At 45.8% G+C, this 23,920-nt stretch overlaps 1 protein-coding gene across 6 annotated transcripts in view; it reads right to left on the bottom strand.

Moving 5' to 3' along the window:
• ZFP64 (ZFP64 zinc finger protein) overlaps nucleotides 1-23,284 on the bottom strand; it is a 78,882-nt gene extending 55,598 nt beyond the window's left edge. Inside the window, exons 1-5 of one of the 6 annotated variants that reach the window (XM_007128998.4) lie at nucleotides 23,024-23,284; nucleotides 19,695-19,934; nucleotides 6,074-6,235; nucleotides 4,635-4,697; nucleotides 1,028-1,279 (exon numbers count right to left, since the gene is read on the bottom strand). In XM_007128998.4, the coding sequence (XP_007129060.2) occupies nucleotides 1,028-1,279; nucleotides 4,635-4,697; nucleotides 6,074-6,235; nucleotides 19,695-19,934; nucleotides 23,024-23,069 (763 nt within the window). In that variant the 5' untranslated portion in view covers nucleotides 23,070-23,284. Of the gene's footprint in view, nucleotides 1-1,027; nucleotides 1,280-1,586; nucleotides 1,740-4,634; nucleotides 4,698-6,073; nucleotides 6,236-19,694; nucleotides 19,935-21,404; nucleotides 21,784-22,569; nucleotides 22,778-23,023 lie in introns of those variants that run through there. The other 5 variants (XM_007128995.3, XM_007128994.4, XM_055090910.1 and 2 more) reach the window with 5 other exon arrangements.
• Nucleotides 23,285-23,920: the final 636 nt, after the last annotated feature.

Genomic DNA, 23,920 nt, shown 5'->3' with positions numbered 1-23,920 from the left:
TTCCTGGTCTTTCAGCCTGATCCTATGATTGGCTAGACTTGTGTGGGTCTTGGGAGGCCATGAATGCATCTGCATGTCAGAGAGATGTGAATGATGGTGGGGTGAACTGGTGAATGATGGTTGGTGCAAAAATGGCCTTTGCCATGTAACCCTGGGATGACCTTCCACTGTGGGTGAGCTCAGCCCCACCCCTTGACACCAGGCCCAACCATTTAACTTACTTTAGCCAATGGGATGCAAGCAGAGGCTTGAAATGAGCTTACACATTGGGGCATACTTGTTTTGTCTTCCATGCAGAGGTCTGCCCTTGTCATGAGAAGGACAAACCTGGAGTAGCCCACTGGTCCCAGAGGGAGGCTATGAGACATGTGGGCAGAGCCAGACTGCCCCAGCCAAGGCAAGGAGACAGCCAGCAGATCCCCAGCCAAGGTCAGCGGACACCCAGCCTTTCCCACACATGTGATTAAGCCCAGCCAAGATCAATGGAATGTCTAGCCAACTCCCTGCTGACCTGAAGTATGTGAGCAATAAATGCTATTATAATATGCTGCTGAGATTTTGTGGTGGTTACACAGTACCATTGTATCAAAAGCTAAGAGACACACTTGCTAAAAGGAAAACATACATCATTTGTTAAGTTACCTACTCAGCTGAGTTTTTTCACGCTGTCCCATGCTGAACTGATCAGAGCAGTCTTTAAAAGATGACTGAAATGCCTAACCGTACGTTATGCAGACATTGATTAAAAATGCATTGCTTATATTTCATTTAGCGCACCTCCTCGATTAAATACAAGTGAATAGTGTCTAAAGCTACATAAAGATGTGTATAAAGTTATAACCTTGATGTTTTTCCCTATTTTACAGAGAAAGTGACTTCTGAGCAGATGAAAAGCAAAACTGCAAACCACGGGATGAACTAACGTGCCCAGGTCCTTTACTTAGGTTGTGACTCAGTGCTTGAAGGTGCTGGTGACTTAGGCAACAGGCAGTGGGAGCACAGCGTAAGGACCACGTGAAGGACGTACCTGTGTGGGACCGGAGGTGTACGGTGAGCTGGCTGGAGTTGCGGCTGGCATAGGGGCAGATCTGGCATTTGAAGGGCCGCTCGTCGGAATGTATCCGCAGGTGCTTGTTGAGGCTGCTGCTGTCCGCGGCAGCGTAGTCACACGTCTTGCACTTGTAGGGCTTCACGCCCGTGTGGCACCGCATGTGGGTCTTCAGCTTATCCTTCCGGCTGAAGCACTTGCTGCAGACTTCACATTTGTGGGGTTTGTCTCCTTCAAACATGCACAGACGGCATCAGGAAACGAGATGAAAAAGGAAAAAGGCTTATTTCCCACTGCCTTATGAAAAGCGTAAGACACAGTCACCCAAGGATATTTAGAACCCCCCCCGCAAAAAAAAACTACACGTATGACGGGCAAAGAGCTAACGTCTTGGGAGAGGAGGAATTGCTTCTTCTATGTTGTTTATTAGTATTTTCTAATTTTTCCTACACTGAAGATGAATTCTTTATCAATTTAAAATAGAAGGCAACTCAATTTTAAAGTACAGCTAAGTAAAATAAGAAACATTGTCTCATACCCATTAGTTCTTTTTTCTTTTTCATAACAGACACATCCTAAAACTCAGAATCTCTAAGTTTTAGTAGAGCTCACGGCTGACCAGCCAAAGAATACATTTCTCGGTCTCACTTGCAGCCAGGGGTGATTCTGCGATGAAGTCCTCATTAATCAAATGGCAGAGAAGGTAAATGTGTCCCTTTCGTAAACGGAAATGGCTTGCCTTTTACTTTTTCTCTTTCCACCTGTCTTGCCAGCTGTTACCAAGACATGAGGGTGAACAAGCAGGTGAGGACAGCATACCTGCAGACGGTGGATACGTAACCTAATGTACTGTAATACATAGAGAGAACTTAAGTCCCTGGATGATGGGGACAGAGCCGCCTACCTGCCTAGACCACCTGCTTACCTCTGGACAGCTACGTGAGACAGACATAAACCCCTACCTTGTGTGAGCTGGTGCTGGGCTGTTTTGCTACAGCAGCTTAATCTGTACTCACTAACGCACATTGTCAACTTGCCACCCGTGAACAACTGCTAATTTTTTGATGTATACTTTTCCAGTTATCTTGTATGTGTGTGTGCACATTTTGGGGTACAAAAACCTTCTTGGCCAACATCAATTTAAACACTTATTTTTTGAAAGGTACTGTGCCTCAATGATTTTACTTAATTTTCTCAACAACTGGGATTAGAACCCAGGACAGTCCTGCTTTCTTAGCCAAATGCAACACTGCCTCTCCACTGACTACTTTCTTGCACTTAAAATAATTTCAATCATTTTCACATCATTAAATTTCTACAACATGATTTTTAAGGCTGAAGTATTTCACTGTATGGATGTACTATAAATTATTGAACCAATTTCCTACTTGGTCATCGAAAAGAATGAAGTAGATACATGCATACGGACATGGAAAGACATCCAGCATTAAAGGAGAAACAGAAAGTTGCAGTTGTATACTATTAACTTAATAAGAGATGGAAAAAGTAAATTGTGTGTTTAAGCCTGGTATAGACATGCCAAAATTTAGGAATGAGACACACTGGACTATTAAGACTGGTGACTTTTGGGCATGTGTCAGATAGGAAGGATGTGGGCTGTGAGTCAGGATTTTCACTCTTTACATATCAAACATGTATTTTGGCCAAATCCTAAACAGCTAAGTGCTAAAATCAACTGTCAGCCAAAGTTGATCACTATCCTCATAGAATAAACATCTGGGATTTAAGAATACATCTAGAAGTGTATTAAAGATTGTAATTTTGGGCTTCCCTGGTGGAGCAGTCATTGAGAATCTGCCTGCTAGCACAGGGGACACGGGTTCGAGCCCTGGTCTGGGAGGATCCCACATGCCGCGGAGCAACTAGGCCCGTGAGCCACAACTACTGAGCCTGCGCGTCTGGAGCCTGTGCTCCGCAACAAGAGAGGCCGCGATAGTGAGAGGCCCGCGCACCGCAATGAAGAGTGGCCCCCGCTCGCCGCAACTAGAGAGAGCCCTCGCACAGAAACGAAGACGCGACACAGAAAAAATAAATTAATTAATAAACTCCTACTCCCAACATCTTCTTTAAAAAAAAAAATTGTAATTTTTATTATTAAAAATGTTCACAGTCAAATTAAAAAGCCAGGAACAATAATTTCTCATTACTGTCAGCTGCTAAACAGCTTCTGTGGGCGCCATCCTGTGTATGTGCAACACCGAGCAGATGCCGGATGTCGGTGGAGCTGGATGGTTTTCGGCCAGCTCTGCTGGTAAAGAGCCCCACTCCTGTTGCTCCTGGCCATGACCTCTTCTCCGAAAGTAACTAAGGTAAGTACACCTTATCAACTCTCTGACTTGAAGATGTTGATGGAGATGCTGCAGTTATGCAGAAATCATCCTACAAACCCAAGCCTGGCTAACTGTGAGTAGAGGATGCTTCCTGAAGGTTTGCAGCAATGGACTCCAGGTTCTTGTCCTCTCTTATATTTTTATAATGCTTCCCCAATTATCATGCATAATGACAGCACTTTACTCTTACAATGATGAATATGCTACGTGTGAATGATGGAACTTCAACACAGGGCACCCACCAGGAGAGATTCATTGCTTGTTACATTGAGAATGCTTACCAATACCTAAAACTTAATAACTTCAGATTTTGATAACTAGAAGAAATCCAAATGACATGACGCTGTGAGGCTGATTAGATATGATGGTGATCCCAGTGCAACAAGGCAATCGTTGGCCGTGGCCAAGGAATATCAGAGATAACTGCTGGATATTTTATCTTCTTTATTTTATCTTCCAGATATTTTATCTGAGGCTAAGTAGCAGAATTTGGGCAATTAGGGATGTCCACGCCAAATTTCAGTGTCCCTCCCTTATACACATTGACACTCACTGAATTTATATATGACTGTATCATCTGAATTATGAGCAACTAATACTTCATTAAAAATAGTCTAAAAGCAATTCCTTCTCCATGCAGAAGGTCTGGGAGACATAAAAATAATACATTAGAGAAAATTAAAATCACCAGAAATAATCAGTTTTCTTTTTCCATGCAATCCTTTTCTCTCCTTTAAAAAAAGTATTTATTAAATTTCCCTTTCAAAATTGCAAAACTAACACACTCAGGTATCCAAAGATGCAGTGTAAAGATACATAAATGAAAAGTTACTATTCTCTCCCTTCTTCGTCTGTTTACCAGTCATTAACACATACACACACACACACACACACACACACACACACACACACACACACACTTACTTACAGGATCATCTCCTCCAAATGAGAAGAATATATGCATTTAAATTTTAATTAATTCTGGCAGATCAATTTCCAAAATGTCTGTACCAGTTCACATTTCCACTTCTAAGTTTTCTCATATCTGTTCCAGCACTGGATTTTATTGCTCTAAACATTTTCTGCCAAAATCGTGTAGAAACAGCATCTCGTTTTTATTTCATTTGTGTTTGTATTCCCATGATGACCAGTGAGGCTCTGCATCATATCATGTGTCTGACTTGTCCGAATCCTCAGCTCCCAGCACAGAGAAGGGACGTGTGTGAACCACTTACCCGTGTGGATTTTTAAATGACGCTCCATGTCCTTCATGCCATAGGCAGTCTTGAATTGGCAACCTTAAGAAGGCAAGGAAAAATCAATGACAGAGGGAAACACAGTCACTTTAGAATGGAGAAGCCTGGCAGAAACTTCCTTAACCAAGTGATGAAAGTTAATCCCACGGTAACGGGACCAACAGGTATCAGTGTGCTCCTGACACCAGGTACCAAGTACATAATATCTCATCTGTGCTTCCTGCTCAAATTGCTTCACCTAAATCTGATCATGAGGAAACATCAGACAAACCCAGTGATGAACATTTTATTCAATATGAAATAACTGGCCTGTGCTTTGCAAAACTGTCAAGGTCATGAAAGACAAAAGCTTAGGATTAAAGGAAACTAAAGACACATGAAAACTAAATGCAATGTGTGATTATGAACTGGATCCTGGCCCAGTTTTTCTTTTGATACAGAGGACATTAGTGAGACAATTGGTAAAATCTTAATAAGGTCAGCAGTTTGATAATAGCATGTATAAATGTTAATTTCCTGATATTGATGATTGTACTGTGGTTATATAAAAGAATATTCTTGTTCCTAGGAAATATACATTGAGGTACTTAGGGGTAAAGGGACATCATGTCTGCAACTTCGGGGGAAATATATGTATATACAGAAAGAACAACAAAGCAAACATAATATGTTAATATTTGGGAAATCCAGATGAAATGTACACAGAAATTTTTTGTGCTATTTTTGCAACTTTTCCTTAAGTCTGAAATTTTCCTTGCCTTCCCTAAAGGTTTTTTTCTTCTTCTTCTTCTTTTTTTTGGTGTTACGCGGGCCTCTCCCTGTTGTGGCCTCTCCCGTTGCGGAGCACAGGCTCCGGACGCGCAGGCTCAGCGGCCATGGCTCACGGGCCTCGCTGCTCCGCCTCTCCCTGTTGTGGCCTCTCCCGTTGCGGAGCACAGGCTCCGGACGCGCAGGCTCAGCGGCCATGGCTCACGGGCCTAGCTGCTCCGCGGCATGTGGGATCTTCCCAGACCGAGGCACGAACCCGTGTCCCCTGCATCGGCAGGCGGACTCGCAACCACTGCGCCACCAGGGAAGCCCTTCTTTTTTTTTTTTTTTAAAAGTAAGGAAGGAATAATTTTTCTGGATGTCTTCCTAAGTTACAGCACAGAAAGAAAAATTCACAGTAATCTGAAATTTTCACTAGTCCCATTCAAAGAAAGGCCCATGACTATAAAAGTCTTAGAGCCCAGTACATGGTGACCAGAGACAGTGAGAGACAGGTCATATGTGATGATGTAAATGCTGTGGCTTGATTTTTTTTAAGCCAAGCAGTTTGGAGCACATCTAAGTCTAGTTGTCGGGAATTCACGAGTTTGAGTCCTGGACCTGTTAAATGTCACATTCTCTACAAAAGTAGGACAAGATGCTGCCTTTACCTGGATAGCAACAGTTAAGCCTCTTCTGAGCAGTTGGGGCCGTGGGCTTTTTGGCTCGTGACTTGGCAGGGAGAGAGATGACAGTGGCTGTCTGGTTTTCATTGCTTTCCGTGGGCAGATATGTTTGATAGCCATGTTCAAAAACAAATTCTGGAGCTGAAACTAAAAGATATGATGATTATTAATTTTCATAATATGAATACCCACTTACACCTTCCTTTGTAGAGAATGAACATGTTAAGATTGCTTTCCCAGTCTCCCTTGCTGCTTAGGAGTGATCATGTGACCCCGTTCTAGCCCACGAGACACTAGAGAACATCTGCTGCAGGGCTTTTGGAAAAGATTTTCTCCCTGACTTGAAGAAAAGGTGGGGGCAGAAAGAGAGGTAGTTGAAGAAAGCTCATTCTTGCTGCCCTGGTTGCCCCACTTTCTGTCTTTGGACATGCTGGAGTGAGGACGTGATGTCTGGATCTGTGGCAGCCATTCTGTAACCATAAAGGGAGAGCAAGAAAACCAGATGTTGAGCCAGAGCCCTGAAAACCATTCAAATCTAGACTTACTAAATAAAAAAGAAATGTCCCTACCATTTACCAGGTAGGTTTTCTGTTAACTTCAGCCAAAAGCATTAGTTACTTTCATAAGCTTTATCACAAAATCCTAACAAACAACTGGAAAGGAACTGATTGAAGGAATTCTGGGCAAAACTACAAATACTCTCTAAACAAATACTTTTTAACACAAGTACTCCTAAAACAAACAGACAAACAAACCTGGTATTCTTACTGAAATTTTGAGGAAAAACGAATAAAAAGGAGACCAAACATCTTTATCATCTTTGTCTTTAACCTTGTCATTATAACAGGTAAAATAGGCAGTCTCAAATTTCTTTTTTTCAATTATAATTTTTTTGACTACTTTGTTAATTAAATTTATGGCTTGGGAATATGTATTTTCTTTCTTCCTTTATTACATGTAATTGTCACATGGAGATTTGGCTTCAAATAGGAGTAAATACAACCATGGGGGCTTGTTCATTAGATGAACTTGTCAGGCTGAGAGGCCCTAATGATGGCTTTGAGAGCCAATGTCATATTGTTTCCAAACTTCAGTCACTGAGGCACCACCTTTGACATTTCTGCCATTGTACTTACAGAGTACACTTCTTTAAATCAACATGGGCCTGACATTACTCCCTATTTTGGCTTTGCCTGAAGCAGTAATACTCCCTCCACAGGTCTGAGGTGTTAGTTACAGTTTCTCTTAAAACAAACACCATCTTTCTTTGAATCTAAGATGTTACAGACTGTAAGATGCAGCATTATTTTATACACAATAAATTTTTAAAAGTTGCCTATTCAACACATTATAATGCAAGGTTTTCATATTCCTTAGGTATTTATATATGTATAGATATTCCTTAGACATTTTATAGTATTCATTGAATGAATTCTTTTAGATTTCTTTGGATACTTGATAGGAAACTCAGGTTCCCGACCTGTACTCCTTGGGCACTTTGGCAATGACAACTTCATGCCAATGCATGTCAAAGAATAGCTGGGTTCTATCAGCATGTGGTATTTGAGCAAAATCATGGTTTCCTTTTTCCTCAATTGAAATATGTCGGGGGAAGTGGCTTTTGTTTAAAGCTGGCCGAAAGAGTCTGACAAACTGATGTTCCATCTTCACAGCAAGTCTCTTTGATGCACTAACCAACCACACCTGCCTCTTGTTGAGATGTTTCATCTACTCTGCGGGATTAGCTATTGCGCCTGCTTCCTTTGCTCTGCTCGGTTCTCAGAGCGTGGTCCCCAGCCGGCAGCACTGGACTTACCTAGGAACTTGCTACAAAGGCAATTCTCGGGCCCCACCCCCACCTACTGAATGAGAAACTCTCAGGTGGACCCAGCAACCTGTTCTAACAAGCTGCCCACGTGATTCTGATACATGCTCAAGTTTGAGAACCAATGGTGTAAGGGATCCTCTTCCACGCATCTCAGCAGCAAACCTTAACCCAGCTTTGTCTCATTGAGGGACTCCATCTTTCTTGGTTGCTGCTTTGCAAAAACTACAGTTGTTCCTCCAACAACAAATATTTTCTTCATTAATATCAAATTGACCCTCTGCTACTGTTTCCAGATATTTCTGGGCACAGTTACTTTTCATCTTCTGTCTGAATCATCCTGCAATATCTCAGAGGACCTTTCAAACAGCAATTAAACCCAACAAATGTAGTGCCAAAAAATGCACACAACTCTGCCAAAGTGACAAAAGAAGGGATCGGTGACAATGCAATCAAGGTTGTTTACAAGCACGCAAAGACAATTTTTTGGTGACTGCCTCTTGGCTGGCAGCGATCTCATTGATTCCAAGGTGCACCCCCATTTCAGATGTTACAGTGTATCTCCGAACTGATAAAAGTCCAGGTTCAGCTACTTCCTAGGTGGGGGAACCTCAGGCCAGTCACGTGACTTCTTTGAGCCTCAGTTTCCTCGCCTGTAAGTGGGAATAATCACTGTGCCCACTTCATAAGGTTATCGCAGAGTTTCATGAGGGCATCAGTAGCACAGGATATGTAGCTGAGTAGCTGAGTCTTAATAAATGTTAGTTACTACACTTGAGCAGAGCCGGGCACCAAACTCTCAACAGGAATGATCAAGACTCAGGGAGACCAACTGCCTGGGACTGAGGGTTCCCCGGGATACAGGACCTTCAGTGCTAAAACCAGGATGCCTGTTCACGCTACCATGACTTCCCAACTTTCTGCTCTACCACTTTTTGAACAAAAAAGGCTGGAAGACGCTGGGGTGGGGAGGGGTTGTGACAGTGGCCAGGCCCTCCCTACGGCTCAGCTCAGCTGTGAAGTCCGTAACCCTCCTGGGAGGTAAGTGCTGGGTCCTGAATGATCCTGAGCCTGGGATTCCCGCCCTCCAGGGAGGTTGATGGGGCTTCGTCCCCTAACTGTCCACCTGCCCCTCCACCGTAAGCCTTAGCATCCCTTTCGTGGTGAGTCACAGCGAAGGGGAAACACGAGAGTATTCTGGATAGTAACCCCTTCTCAGATATATGGTTTGCAAATATTTTCTCCCATCCAGTAGGTTGCCTTTACATTCTGCTGGTTGTTTCCTTAGATGCACAGACGTTCGATGCAGTCCCAAGTGTCCATTTTTGCCTTTGTTGCCTGTGCTTTTGGTGTCTTGGGGGAGGCGGCAGGAAGCTCGGGGAGTCAGGCACCCAAATGCAGGGATCATTTGTTGGGGGGGGGTCCCTTGTCTATCTTCAGATTTGGCATAAATAGTGGCAGTGGCCTTGGGGAATATGAGAGTCCAGCAGAAGTGAAGGCAGCAGGGACATTCCCAAGCACCCAGATCTGCTGAGGGGGGGATTGCTTCCAGCAGAGGCATGACCTATCCCCAGGGAAGAATGTTCTCAATAGCTCTTATAATCAAGTCCAGTGCTTAGTGAGATCAGCCCCCCCCAGCCCTCCCCCAACAACCCCCAGCAGCTCACAGCCTCATGCCTGCCTTTGGTTTTGTTTTGGCTGCCGGGGCTCTCCCTGGCTTGCCCGTGTGCCCAGGTGCACATCTGAAACGTGCGGTTTGTTATACGCAGTCCCGGTCTGTAGCAGGAGCACCCTGGGTGTTCAGTTATTCACTCATGTTGTTGCTTAAAAAGTAAGAATGTCACATGAATTTCACAGGGAACCAAAATCTCTCTCTGTGGTTAGGACCCACTGGTGTCTTAGACCCGCTGGGCTCACGTGGGCCCACCGTAGCTCCTCCCACAGAACTGTTCTTCAAGTAGCTGAAGACTTCACGTCTCCCAAGACACTATGCGTCTCTCTTCTCTTCTTCGACTTAAAAACTCCATTTAAAAAATCCTTTTCTCCTTTTTAAAATTAAAAATATATTATTTTTTCAAAACAAAAGTAAACACCAATTGTAGAAAATCTAGGGAGTACAGAAAAGTGTAGAGAAGAAAAGAAAACCTGCCCAGTGCTGTCCCCATATGGCAGTATAGCCCCTTGCATGATATGCTCATTAAATACTGTACTTTTTCCCCAAAGTACTTATCTCTACTGTAATTAAATAGTTATTTGGGAAAGTATTTAATGACCATCCTCTCCTCCTTTGGTTGGATGACAGGTGAGGACAACACCCGTTTCTCTCCATCACTGTTTCCCAGAACCTCACACAGACGCTGGCAGTGCAGGGGCTCAGAGAACATTGGTTGAATTAATGATGGACCAAATGGCTAACGTAGCCTTTGTATATAGATTTTAAAAGTATAAAACTGGGGTCATGGCTTAAATTGTTTTGTATTCTTTTCTTTTCTAGTAAACAATTAAGCAATTTTATTAAACAATTTTGCTATGTGAAAGCATTCTGCCACGTTATCATGCACCCGAAACACAATTTCTTATGGCTACATAATATGCCATCATGTTGGTTGTCACAGTTAAATTGACCATTCCCCCTTTTTCGACGATGAGTTGGTTTCTAGGTGTTTACCTTTATAAATAATACCTATCCAAAAATTTTAACTTATCTCTAGTTTCTCTGGATGCCTTCCTGTAAGCTGAAGAACCGGGTCAAAATGGAATGGTCATTTTATTGCTTGGTGATTCATAATTATGAGATCCTTCCAGAAAATCTAAATCAATGTACATTCTCCCCTTCACCTTGGCTATCACACAGACTATTTGACGGGACAAAATGAGATCATTTAGTTTAATTTGCGTTTCATTAATAATTGGTGAAGATGAATCTCTTTTTCACCACATTTTATTCATTCACATACCTTCTTTATGAACTGCCTATTCATGCTATTAGCTCTTTTTTTCTATTAAATTTTTACGTTTTTCTCATTGACTTGTAAATGATGTTTACAGACTTATTTATTTATTTATTTATTTTTGGCTGCGTTGGGTCTTCATTGCTGCGCGTGGGCTTCCTCTAGTTGCGGTGAGCGGGGGCTACTCTTCGTTGCGGTGCGCGGGCTTCTCACTGCGGCGGCCTCTCTTGTTGCGGAGCACGGGCTCTAGGTATGTGGGCTTCAGTAGTTGAAGCTCGTGGACTCAGTGGTTGTAGCTCGTGGGCTCAGTAGTTGCAGCACATGGGCTCTGGAGGGCAGGTTCAGTAGTTGTGGTGTGCAGGCTCAGTAGTTGTGGCTTGTGGGCTCTAGAGCGCAGGCTCCGTAGTTATGGCACCCGGGCTTAGTCGCTCTGCAGCACGTGGGATCTTCCTGGACCAGGGATCAAACCCGTGTCCCCTGCATTGGCAGGCGGATTCTTATCCACTGTGTCACTGGGGAAGACCCCCATCTTTACAGATTAAAGAAACTGCTTCATTGTCATATCGTCAAATCTATCGTTTGTTTGTTCCTGTTTCTTCCAATATAGGCCATGCTTAGGACTCACACTTAGGGGTCTTGATTCAAATGCAAACTCAGAATTCACCTGCTGGGAGAAAAATCCACCTCTCTCTGTAAGGAAAAGTCTTCTCATGTTCTTCCAAAGGGTTTTCCCGAATGTGGTCCTCACCTGCCCCAGCACATCAGCCCATCTGTCCCCCATCCCAAGGGTGACCCTCACCCCCTCTCTCTGCTGCAGCTGATTGGTTTGGAAGCAGACACCTGCACAGAAGCTGGACCAATCAGACCCCCTTGCCCTGAAATTAGGAATTGGGCCCAAGATATGCGGCTTGACGTGGACTTTCATTCTGAAAAAAGAAGCACCTATGTGCCTGACATTGCCACTGAAAGATTTCCATCCTTTCTTGTCTTTCTCCTCCTGGTCCAGTGGTTCTCAAAACTGATCATGTAACCAAACATTCTGATGCCGAGATCTAGGTATAGGTTGGGTATATTTATAGCTGATTTTTAACAAGTTTTCCATGTAATTCTTCTGCATACCAGCTTTGAGAACTCCTGCTCTAGACTATTCTAACAGGGTAGTGGCAGGAGTGTGGCTGTCCAGAGGGGCCTTGGCATTGTATTCCACTGCTAAGCCCCTCTTCCTTGTCCCTTGCTGGCCTGGCTTCTTCCAAGACAGTGGAACGGGGCCTCTTAGCCAATGGGATCTAGAATTTCTGGAGAAGCATTTCCTCTGGTAAAGCGAAGCCGCCCCTTTCCCCATCCATGGGCAGGGCTGAGGGAAGACTTGAGGCTGAAAGCAGCAGCAGCGGCCACCTTGTGGCCATGAGGAGGACTACTGCCTAGGACAGCAAGAAGATGCAAAGACCCCGGGTCTGCCCTGCCGGTCTTGTCCTGAGATAAGGAATGTTTTACAATCCAGCCCTCTTGTAGTTTAGTGCTGTTAAGAGCAACTGAAAGCATCTGAACTGACCCAAGCCCTCACTGGCTGGTCCAGATTCCCAGGACCCTGCTCAGACCCACCCAGATGGTATACTTAAGGGAGGGGGCTGGGTGTCTGCATTTTTCACCAAAGCTCCATGTGGTTCTTTTGAGAAACACTGCAATGAGGACTTTACCAAGGGGTGATGTGGTGCAGTCAAGTGCAGATTCCTCGGCCAGGTAGCCTGGCTTTCAGGCCCCGTTCTGCCCCTTTCTGGCTCTGTCACCTTGGTCAAGTGATTTAATTCCTCTGTGCTTTAGTTCATTATGGGTAAAATGGGGATAATAATTCTTAGTACCTAATTTATGTTGTGAAAATTTAATTTTTAAAATGAGATGTTAAATTTAAATTCATAACAATTTAAGTCGTGAAAAACTACTTCATATAGAGTACTTAAAAAGTACATGGCACATTGGGGCTTCCCTGGTGGCGCAGTGGTTGAGAGCCCGCCTGCCGATGCAGGGGACGTGGGTTCGTGCCCCGGTCCGGGAGGATCCCGCATGCCGTGGAGCGGCTGGGCCCGTGAGCCATGGCCGCTGAGCCTGCGCGTCTGGAGCCTGCGCTCCGCAACGGGAGAGGCCACGGCAGAGAGAGGCCCGCGTACCGGAGGGGAAAAAAAAAAAAGTACATAGCACATAATGAGCAGTACATGAGAATTAGCTATTATTATTATTGCCAGATTCTCCCGGCAAATCATTACATCGTTTGTCTTACTAAATTACTCACATGCTCGGCAACCTTCGATGGCTCCCCAGCTTCTTCACAATAAAGGCCAGATCAAAGCAGGGCTGCTACCCCATACTCCCTGTGTCATCTCCTGCCACTGTTATCAGATCTCGCCTTCAGAAGCAAGATCAGCTTCTCCACCTCCAGACCACCAGGAGGAAATGCCCCCCCCACCGCCCCCCATCTTCCTCCCCAAGGCAGGTGAGATTTTCAAGGCCTATTATACATTTGATCTCACTCATCATTTCTTCCCTTGGCTTTCCCCGTTGGGACCAATCTACTCCATGAACTCTCTGCACAAGGCTGTACTTGTCACAGATGGCTGGGTTTGTATGTCTTACAACTAAATTCCCCTCCCCTCCCTGATGAACTTGGAATTCTCCAAGGGAAGCGTCTCCATTATCTCGGCTCCAGCATCTGGCACACGACAGTCCCAGAGCTGCCCTCGCTGGGCCCTGATGATGGGGCAGGCGCCATGCCATGAACTTCATGCACGTTAATGAAGTTAATCCTTATAGCTGCCCTTTCCTGCATTCGCTTGGTAACTGTTTTACTGAGTGCCTAGGATGTGCCAGGCCTGGTGCTGGGTGGCAGGAAAACAAGACTGATTAGTTCCTGCTCCAGGGAGATTTACAGTCTAGTAAATTAGATATTAAACTACTAGTTGGGGGCCCACAGGCCAAATGGAGCCTTCAGAATTATTATTATTATTATTATTTTTTTTTTCGGTATGTGGGCCTCTCACTGTTGTGGCCTCTCCCGTTGCGGAGCGGGGGCACGAACCCGTGTCCCCTGCGTCGGCAGGCGGATTCTCAACCACTGCGCCACCAGGGAAGCCCCAGAATTTTTTTTTTAAGGCTTTCAAAATCAACTAGGTGGGCTGGGTCTTCCCTAGGTCAATGACCTCTGGCCAAAGACCACCAGGGACACACCTGTAGTTGGATAGGTTGATTAGTCATTATAATGAAGGAAACCTCACACTACGGGAGCCATGGAGGGTATCAGTAAGAGGGTGCTAGAAAGGACTTAAAGAGTATTAGAGGTTTGGGGCTCATGTTAGATGATTTTGGGGGAACAGGTCAAGGAAGCCTGCATTGGAGGCTGTCAGGAACCACCAGGGACACACCTGTAGTTGGATAGGTTGATTAGTCATTATAATGAAGGAAACCTCACACTACGGGAGCCATGGAGGGTATCAGTAAGAGGGTGCTAGAAAGGACTTAAAGAGTATTAGAGGTTTGGGGCTGTTAGATGATTTTGGGGGAACAGGTCAAGGAAGCCTGCATTGGAGGCTGTCAGGAAGTGGGGACAAGTCTATGATTTGATATCTTAGCAACTATTACCGAGAAGCCGAGAAGGCTAAAGCTGTAATAGGTAAAGCAGCAGTGTCACTCAGATCAGTCAGTGGGGAGGAGGGGATGTCTGGTATTCCGTGGCTCAGGTATGATGACAGAGGGGTTTTGTTTTCATTCTGTCCCACCACAATCAGAGTGGCCCTGTCTCATGCACACGTTCTGTGAACCTGCTTGCGTTCAACAGGAGAACAGCACGGCCCGCCAGCGAGAGTCAGCCCAGCTCCCAGCAACACCAAGGCCCAGCTGATGCTGCTTCCTGGCCCTCAGGGGCTGCTTTCCTCCTCCTCTGCTTATTGTCCAAAGGCCCGCCCACTCTCCATCACAGTGGATCTGCTGGTGCCTTTGCTGCCACTGCCTGATCCCCAGAAGCATCTGAATTCACTTTTCTGGCTAAAGCCTGCTTGTTACGAAATAACAAATTAATTGCAACTGTGATACGTGCTAGGTGAGGAAGCAGTGAAGAACCTGACTTTAGGGGTGGTGGGGAGGGAGAAATCACAGCTAGCTTCTAGGTGGAGGTGACTTTTAACCTGGGACCTAAAAAAGTGGGAATTAAGCAGAAGAGGTGGGAAAGATCATTCTAGGTCCAATGATAATTCAACTCATATTGGCTGGGGGCTTGCCATGAGCCAGGCCCTGTGCAAAATTTTCCGTGTGCTGTTTCATTTAATTTTCACAGCCCCTGATTCGGTAAGTAATGAGAGCTAACCCTGACAGCTCTAAGTGTCTTCCATGTAGGTGCCCATGGCAGCCCGGCTGGGACCCTCTGAGGTGAGAACCATCATTACTTCCATTTTACAGCTGGGGAAACGAAGACACTGAAACCCTAAGTCACCTGCGCCCAAGGTTACCTGGTTAGCAAGTGATATAGCTGGGATCTGAACCCAGGAAGTCTGGCTCAGGACCTTAGACTCTTCACTACCAAATTCTGTGGCCTTTCTATTTATTCTTGTCCCCACTTTAAAAATGAGACACCAAGAGCTATTATAATTTGCATTGGTCACACAGCTCCTAAGGCCCCGTGCAGCCAAGACCAAACTTGGGGACCTGACTCCAAAGCCCCAGGATTTTAAGCCGTGAACTTAGAAAATGCATGTAGGATGCTAATTTTTTTTTGCCAGCATCAATATCTAATTTTACTGCTTTTATAGAAAAGTTCTTAAATTAACTGCCAAACAGTAGGCAGCTTTCAAAGCTAGCAGACAGAGAATAAATTTTACTTTACATCCAACTATTATCGGGCTGAGACAAGACATATGAGCTGAGTGAGGAAGGGTTTGGTTTAATCAAGGACTGAAGAGGGACAAACTGCCCTGGACAATAACTGGATGTGGGTATCTGGAGGAATCTGCCAGGGTGAGGGGTCAGACTGTGGCTTCGGGCAGTGAGCGACTCTCCAACTGGGTCGAGGCCCAGAATCCCCCAGGAGCTTGTTAAAAATGCAGATGCCTAAGCCTCAGCGATTCGGGTTCAGAGGTGCAGCCCAGGCACCGGTATCTTTAACAAGCTCCCCGGGGATCCTGGTCCACGGGTAGGTCCGGAAACTGCGGCTAGTGCAACATTGAAGCCCAAACCTGGGGGAAGTTGGGCCCAGAAAACCAAACTAAATAGTGTTAAAGAAAGGGAAAAAAAGCAAGATTCTGCTTGTTCGGTGGCAGAAATGCAGGCGCAATCAGGGAGAGCAGCTGTGGACCAGGCAGAGACTTGGCATCCTGCAAATCCCACCCCACGCGTTAATCTCTGCATTAATAAAAGCGGTCGTTTATTGAGATGACTGTCCCAGGTCCTTTACGTGGATTATTGCAGAGTCCTCACAATAACCCAATGATATTAGGTATTAGGAACCTAATTCTGCTACCTAATAGTATTAAGTACCATTATAACCCCTTTCTACAGATGAGGAATATTAAGCAGAGTAAGCGACTTGTCCACAGGCCAGGATGGCAGACTGGGATAAATGTCCAGCAGTCCGTCTCTGGAGCTTGGAGCTCCCGTCAACTCCGTGCAGTAGGTACCACCACGAGCTGGGCACAAAGAGGGCTCCAGGCCTGGCCTGAGCGTAGAGGGCAGTTGGCAAAACTGAGGCATGGCCCGAGTGAATGACGGCAGGGTAGTGGAAATGCTAAGAGGAGGGTGAACATCTCAGAGCAAAGAACTAGGACAAAAGAAAGGGCGGTTATTTGGTGTGGGGTCAGCTTCACTGATGGATGTGAGATTTGGGCAACTGTGCATTCACTCCCCAAAGAATAAGTGCCTAGAATATAGTGCCGGGGATCCACGGTGAACACGAGGGGTGCAGCTCCTGACTTCATGGTGCTTAAGGCTCAGCGATGGGACAGACCTTGAAGTTTGTTCTGCAAATAATCATTTAAGTACCGGGACTTGACCTGGTCTGGGAGAACCGTGAGCATGCATGAGTGCTGTCAAAGAGGGGCTCTTTGAGGAACTGCCTTTAAGCCCAGCTCTGACACACGCATAAGAATTGAGTCAGTTCCAGGCAGAGGGAAAAACACATACAAAGGCTCCCAGGCTTGAGGAAATGTGGCACATTTGGAAAACAGAAAGGACATCATCAAGGTTATTGCAATTCAGAGGGGAGGGGAATGTCCTGAGATGAAGCCAGATCCTCTGTGTGCAGTCTGTCATGAACCTTAAAGTTTTGAGGTTGAGTTGGTGTCAGCCTGGCAGGAAAGGTATTTTAGGCAGAGAGAACAGCATAAGCAAAGGCTCAGAACCCAGAAAGATGCAATGGCCACCAAAAAAGTGTAGGCCTTGAGGTCTCCTCATGCTGGGGCCTTGTGTCCCAGGCTTCACACCCAGTGTGTGGGGTTACTGGGAGTTTGAGGACAGGGAACCCAACACAGAGTCTTCAGGGAGAAGACCTCGAGGGTAAGGGCCAAAGCACTTAAGTCCCAGGACCGTCTTGAACCTGTGGTGGGACCTTGGCCATGCCTCATCCCCACTTGCAGCATTACTTTGTCCAGCTGTAAAATGAGAAGGTTGTACCAGGCTCATCTCTAAGGCGGCTTTCAGTTTTAACATTTTCTTGGTGACTTCCTTTAAAGTGAGAATTAAAATAAATTCAGGAGAAAGTGGGAAGACCTCAAGGTAATCTTATTAAAGTTTGTGAGGTGATCAATTATATTTCAATGCTTGAGGAATTCAGCAGAAACATTATTTTGGAGGCATTAAGGAAACAACCACAAAACTTTGCTTGTTGCTGAAAAATTCAGACACCACACCAATGTACAACTGATAGGGCGAAAATTGGTACCCCCACTTCAGATGTTCTCCACACCTCAGCTCCAGATTAACTGCTTGCAAAACATTGAGAACAAGCCAGAAGCTGTTGGTGTGCTCAATCAGGCTCACAGATGTATTCTGTTTGGCCAACAAAGTTTTAAAATTTCGGAAGTTTTACATTTTTCAGTTTCTCAGAAAAAAACAAATATCTGACTGGATCCAAAGAGCAGCTTTCTCTACTTTACCACAGTCCTCACCATTCCCTAATGCCTTATGCACAGCTTACTTCTCTCATTAACATTACTCGCTTCATTCCTGTTCCAGCAGCTTTCCGTGAATATAATACTATGTATGTATGCATATATACGCTTTTTTACACTTACCTTGAGAATCGTCTGTACAGAGATCTAGCTTCTCTTTTCAACACTAAGTCACATTCCACTGTCTGAATTTATTCATCTAATAAATTACTAGATTATTATTCACTATTCATCTCTGGTATTTATTCATCTAATTTCCTCTTGACATATACATACAAAGGTTCCATTTTCTTTACAGTATATAAGTTAAGCAAATACCCATGTACATTTGTTTATCAAGTTTTATAGGATAAATACCTAGAAGTGCACTTACTGGGTAAACATGTTTCTGTACATTTTAAAATTTGGAAGATTTTAAATGTAAGATTTAAAGATTGAAAGATATCACAAAATTGCCCAGTTTATATGAATTTACATCTCCAGAAAGTAAAGGAAAGCAGTATTTGATTTGCATTTCTTTAACTACTAAGGCAATGGAGCATCCTTTTATGTTTAGTGGCTCTTGAATATCATCTGCTGCCCTTTGCTGACTTTTCCGCTTGGTTCTTTTATTGATTTTGAGGAGTTCTTTATATATGAGGGACATTAGGCCTTAGTCACACATGCGCTGCTATTTTTTCCCCAGTTGTCTTTAGACTTTTTTATACATTGTTTTTCCTTTGGAAAAATGGTAGCTTTATTTGCAACCTCAACACATGATTCTTTTTCTTTTGGGGGAGGGATCCCACAACCTGTCTTCCTTGGCAGGCACAGTATTAATAAATATATTTTTTAATTTAAAAATTGGAATGCCTTTAGCTAACAAATACATTCTCCATTTCCCCACTGGATCCAGCAGTGTGTCTACCAACTATCTCAAAAATGGCTTACTTCCTATTTTTAAAGTAATCTGTCTGGTCCCGTAAGGCAGATTATATAGGTATAAGTATAGAGGGTGTGTGTGTGTGTGTGTGTGTGTGTGTGTGTGTGTGTGTGTGTGTGTGTGTGTGTGTGTGTGTGTGTGTGTGTGTGTGTGTGTGTGTGTGTGTGTTTGGGTCTCTGTGTGTGTATAATTTTTACTCTAGAACTTTTGCGGTTTCATGCTGCACATTTAAATTTTAGATCCATTTGCAATTTATTTTGGACACAACCAAGAACTAGGATGAACTTTTCTGTTTTCCTGGTTGGTAGCACAAGGGAGGGGAGGCATCAATGCCTGTTTATAGATTTAAAAACTAAAAAAAAAACCATTTAAACATTTTTTTTTTGTCCATTTAGACAAATAATGCAAATTCAGGAATCACACACATACTCCCACCACCCCAAATTACCACCTTTTCCTTTTTACCATTTCCTGCGAGTATTTTTTTCGTAGTATATAGGTTTTTGTTTTAGAAACCTGGTTTTTGTCTGTTTGTTTTGTTTACCACATGACAACAATTTATAACTGTTACCACTTAATGTTTTAACCTAGCGGTTCCCAAACCTGGCTGGGCAGCTGGCTTCCCAGTGGAGCTTGTTAAAAATAATGAATCAGCAACCGTAGGGGGTTGGCCCTGAGTATCTATATTTTTAACAAGTTCTGTGGAGGCGTTTGGGACATAGCCAGGCCAACTCTAAGTGACTCCCCCATCCCCCAGCCATACCTGTGATCGTCTGGGTCTCAGAGGTGATGGTTCGTGTGGTGGTCTGAGTCTGGGTGGCAGGCACCGTTTCCTCTGATACAAACTGTACTGTGCTGGGCGCCGCCCCAGACGTGCCGGTCAGCTGGCAGCCGCTCTGCTTGTGAGCTACAAAGGCGTCCAGGTTGTTAAACTGCTGCTTGCAGATGCCGCAGATGTGGATGTCGGGAGTCAGCTCAACCAGCACTGTTGTGCCACCTGGAACTCCATGGGACATAGGGGAAGTCACAGATTAATTCCAAACAGCTTGAAATTACAACACAAACCAGATTCATGGTAAAAAAAAAAAAGGGCATGGTGGCAGACATAGCTAGTTGCTGGCCCAATATCTATTCCACTGCCCTCTTCTTGCAAACAGAATTCCGGTTCTGCCCTAGCAGCAACGTACCCAGACCCAAGTGATGCTCCTGATCATTGCCTACAGGGGCACTAGTGGTATTTCATGTAAGAAGGTTCTCCAATGTGCAGGGCTACCCTACACGTCAAAGGACCAGCAGCCATCTCCTATCCCAGCTAAAAGGTAGTTGTACTTCCCAGTCATTATGAAAACCAATGCCCCACCATTCCAACCCCCTACCCATTATGAGAACCACTAGTCTAAATAATCTTGGTCCACTACATACTTGGGAACCCCTCCAGCACAATGCTGGAGGAGCTTCTGGGAAAAGTGTGGCTTTTGTGATAAAAAGGGATCTGACATGGTTAACACTGTCCACCTGTTCTTCTGGCCTTGAATGCAGATGTGATGCCAGGGCCTTCTGCAGCCATACTGTAACCATGAGATAAATGCTAAGATCTCTACAAAAGCTTACTTCCCTGATCCCCTGAATCAACCCTGGAATCAACCAATTCTAGACTTCTCATTAGGCCAATATAGTTCAGTTTTGTTACTTGTAACCAAAATTCATTCCTAACGGACAGAGGCGTTATTTCACAACAGTAATAATACAAAGAGTTAATACTGTATTAACATTTGCAAAGCACTTACCACAGTCCTGGCACTATATTAGAAAGTGCTATATAAATGTTTATTAAATAAAGAAATACAGGGCTTCCCTGGTGGCGCAGTGGTTGCGCGTCCGTCTGCCGATGCAGGGGAACCGGGTTCGCGCCCCGGTCCGGGAAGATCCCACGTGCCGCGGAGCGGCTGGGCCCGTGAGCCATGGCCGCTGGGCCTGCGCGTCCGGAGCCTGTGCTCCGCAACGGGAGGGGCCACAGCAGTGAGAGGCCCGCATACCACAAAAAAAATAAAAAATAAAAAAAATAAAGAAATACAATTAATAAGTCTCTAACTAATATGACTACCTTAATTTTTATTTTTAAAAATGTCTTTGCCTTATTACAAGGAAACTCATGTTTATAACAGAAAATTTGGAAGAGAAGCAAGGAGGGCAATCACTCACAATCTTTCCACCCATGCGTACCATGAACATTACAAAATATTTTCTTCCATCATTTTCAGTTAAAAATTGTTTAAGATCCTAGTGCATTGTAAATTAATCTTTTTTCCCACATGCTATCGCACAAGCATTGTGCTATATCACTAAAATCTCTATACAATAATTATTTAATGACAACACATTATTCCATTTTCCAAGCCTCATAATTTCTCAGTAGCTATAAGGTTTGTATATTATTCCCAATTTTCCCCAGTCTAAACAGTACGAGAACTACCTTTGTACACGTATGGTTGGCATCCATGCATCATAATCTTTTTTGGAAAATTTATAAAATATTTGCTTTACGTCCAACTTCCCCCTTCCAACCAAGACAAGACATCTCTGTGCAGAAATACAATTTGGTTGACTTGCTATGAAGAGGTCCTCTGGGCGGAGCACGGTAATGTTTTATAAGCCATCTTGCAAACACCAAAATCAATGGATGGAAGGAATGGACACTTTTCTTCTCCTCTGGAACACTGCCTTCCTGTAGCTACTAAGGTGCCCAAGCTAAGAGGAAGACAAGTAACCAAGAGATGGAGTGATTGCATCGCTGAGGATTCCTTAATGATCAAATAGGACTGATACCCAGGAAGAAATGGGGAGAAGTTTCTGCTTCATACGATGGTTATGAGGATTAAATGAGATGGTGCTTGTAAAAGGCCAGCACAGGGATCCTCTCCCCCAGCATGTCACCTGGTGGGGTTATTACTGAGGTGCCCTATTTGAATTTGAAAGTATCCCCTCTGAAAATTTGTATTAATTGAGACCCAGTAACAAACAATGGGCACAATTTGTGCGTATCACCATCAAAAAGAATTCCTTTATCTTTGCAAAGTTCTCCAAACCTGTCTCCGCATCAGAATAAGGGGGAGGGGCGGGGGGGGGTGTTTAAATATGGCCACATCTGAGCCCCACTTCGGAGATACTAAGTCATAATGGTGGTGGGTTGAATGCGGGCTGAGGTTTAGGGAAATACGCGGTTTTCACAAGTTATGCATGGAATACACAGCCAAGTTTGGGAACCAATGTCTCCAAAACTGTAAACAGTAACAGCTAACAAGCTAAGCGCTTACTAGGTGCCAGGGGTTCTCAAACTTTATGTGCATCAGAATCGCCCTGGATAAGGCCGCCCTCCTCCCCTCAAGCCCACACCGCCACCTGATGGGTGGGGCGCAGAGAGCTTTTTTTTTCTTTTTTTTTTTTTTTCCTTTTTTCTTTTTTAAAATAAGCGCTCGAGCTCCCAGGTGGCTGGTTTGCGCTCAGTCCCTGGTCCACACTTTGGGAAACAATGCTCCGGGCGAAACCATGGACTTGAAAAAGGCTGTCCTCAACAAGAAAATTAAAATGAACCCCAAACTCAAAACGACCACGGCCCCGTTCCCCATTCAGATCTCCACCTTGAATGTGGAAAAGGCTTTGCAGTAAGCCGGCAGACCTCGTGAAAGTCCCCGAGCCCCAGACTTCCAGAATTTGGGGCCGCCGAGACAGAAGTTTTCCCATCAGCGTTGCCGCGGTTACCCCAAATCTACCTCCAAACTCCGCCGGGGGGCGGGGAATGCCCCAAGGGGGTGACGACTGTCTGAACGGCATGCCCTCCCCCACCATTCCCTTCCAAGTGATCTCCGGAGGCTGGAGAGCGGCCCCCCCTCACGCCGGCTTGGGGGCCCCCCCAGCCCTCTCCGGCGCCTCCCGCACGGCGCGCCCGCCGCGGTCCCCGAGACGCCGGTTCCGGGCCGTCACCCTGATTTCGGGGCCCCGGGCCTGCTAGCTGCGTCGCAGACGTGCTTGGGCCCGGGCCCCGGAGCGCGCACTGGGCCCCGGAGCGCGCGCTGCGCCCGGAAAAGCACTTACTTTGCACCGAGCCCGGGAAGCTCTCGCCCTCGCTGCTTGCGTTCATGGCCGCAGACTGGGAGGTCCCCGGCCGGCCGGGGTGCCAGGGTAGGGGGCCGCGGATCTACATGGTGCAAGGACTTTTCCTTTTATTTTTCCACACCCCCCAGCCTTCCTTCTCCCAACTCTGCGAGGCGGGGAGGACGGATGTAAAGCAAGCTCCACTTCCGCTGCCTAGAGGGCGCTGGCCGGGCTCGGCGGCCCCAACCTGCCTTTGCATCAGCGGCTCCCGGGGGAAGCAGCGGGCCAATCCCGATACCCGGGCCGCGAGGCCCTGCACCCGCGGAATCCCCCGGGAGCCGGATGGCGCACACGCGTCTCCGCGGGTTGGGCCACCACGGCCGACGAGGGATGCGCACCCCGGGCTGCGGCAGCCGGCGCCCCGCTCACACCCCTGCGGTCTGGGCCGGCGCGTTTGGCCTCCCCGGCTCTGGCGCCTTTGCACCTGCAGCCCTGGGCGTCTGGTCCCCACTGTGGCCGGGCAGCCGTGTCGCCCCCGGGTCGCCCGGGTGGTTTGCAGAGAAGACCGAGTCGGGCTGCAGTTGGGTGGGTGCGCGGGGCGCCGCGGGCTTGGGGTGAACCCCGGCTGAGCGTCAGCGCCCGGCAAATCAGCAGAGCGCTGGGCGGGTCCCCTGCCCAGCTAATGAAATAAAGAGGACTGTGATCACGTGCCTGAGTAACAACTGGGATCAATCGCTGTAAGCCCCCTGCCCCGGGGGTCTGCCAACTTTTTTGTGCACCACAGCCACCTGGAGAGCTTGTTAGGACGGAGACTGCTGGGCCCACCCCAGAGTTTCTGACTCAATGCGTGTAGGGTGAGGCCCGAGGATGAGCATTTCTAAGTTATAAGGTGAAGTT

Source organism: Physeter macrocephalus, chromosome 14, assembly GCF_002837175.3.
Source record: "Physeter macrocephalus isolate SW-GA chromosome 14, ASM283717v5, whole genome shotgun sequence".
Taxonomy (NCBI): domain Eukaryota; kingdom Metazoa; phylum Chordata; class Mammalia; order Artiodactyla; family Physeteridae; genus Physeter; species Physeter macrocephalus.
Note: the sequence above shows the minus strand (reverse complement) of the source record. Positions and strands in the feature narration are given on the sequence as shown.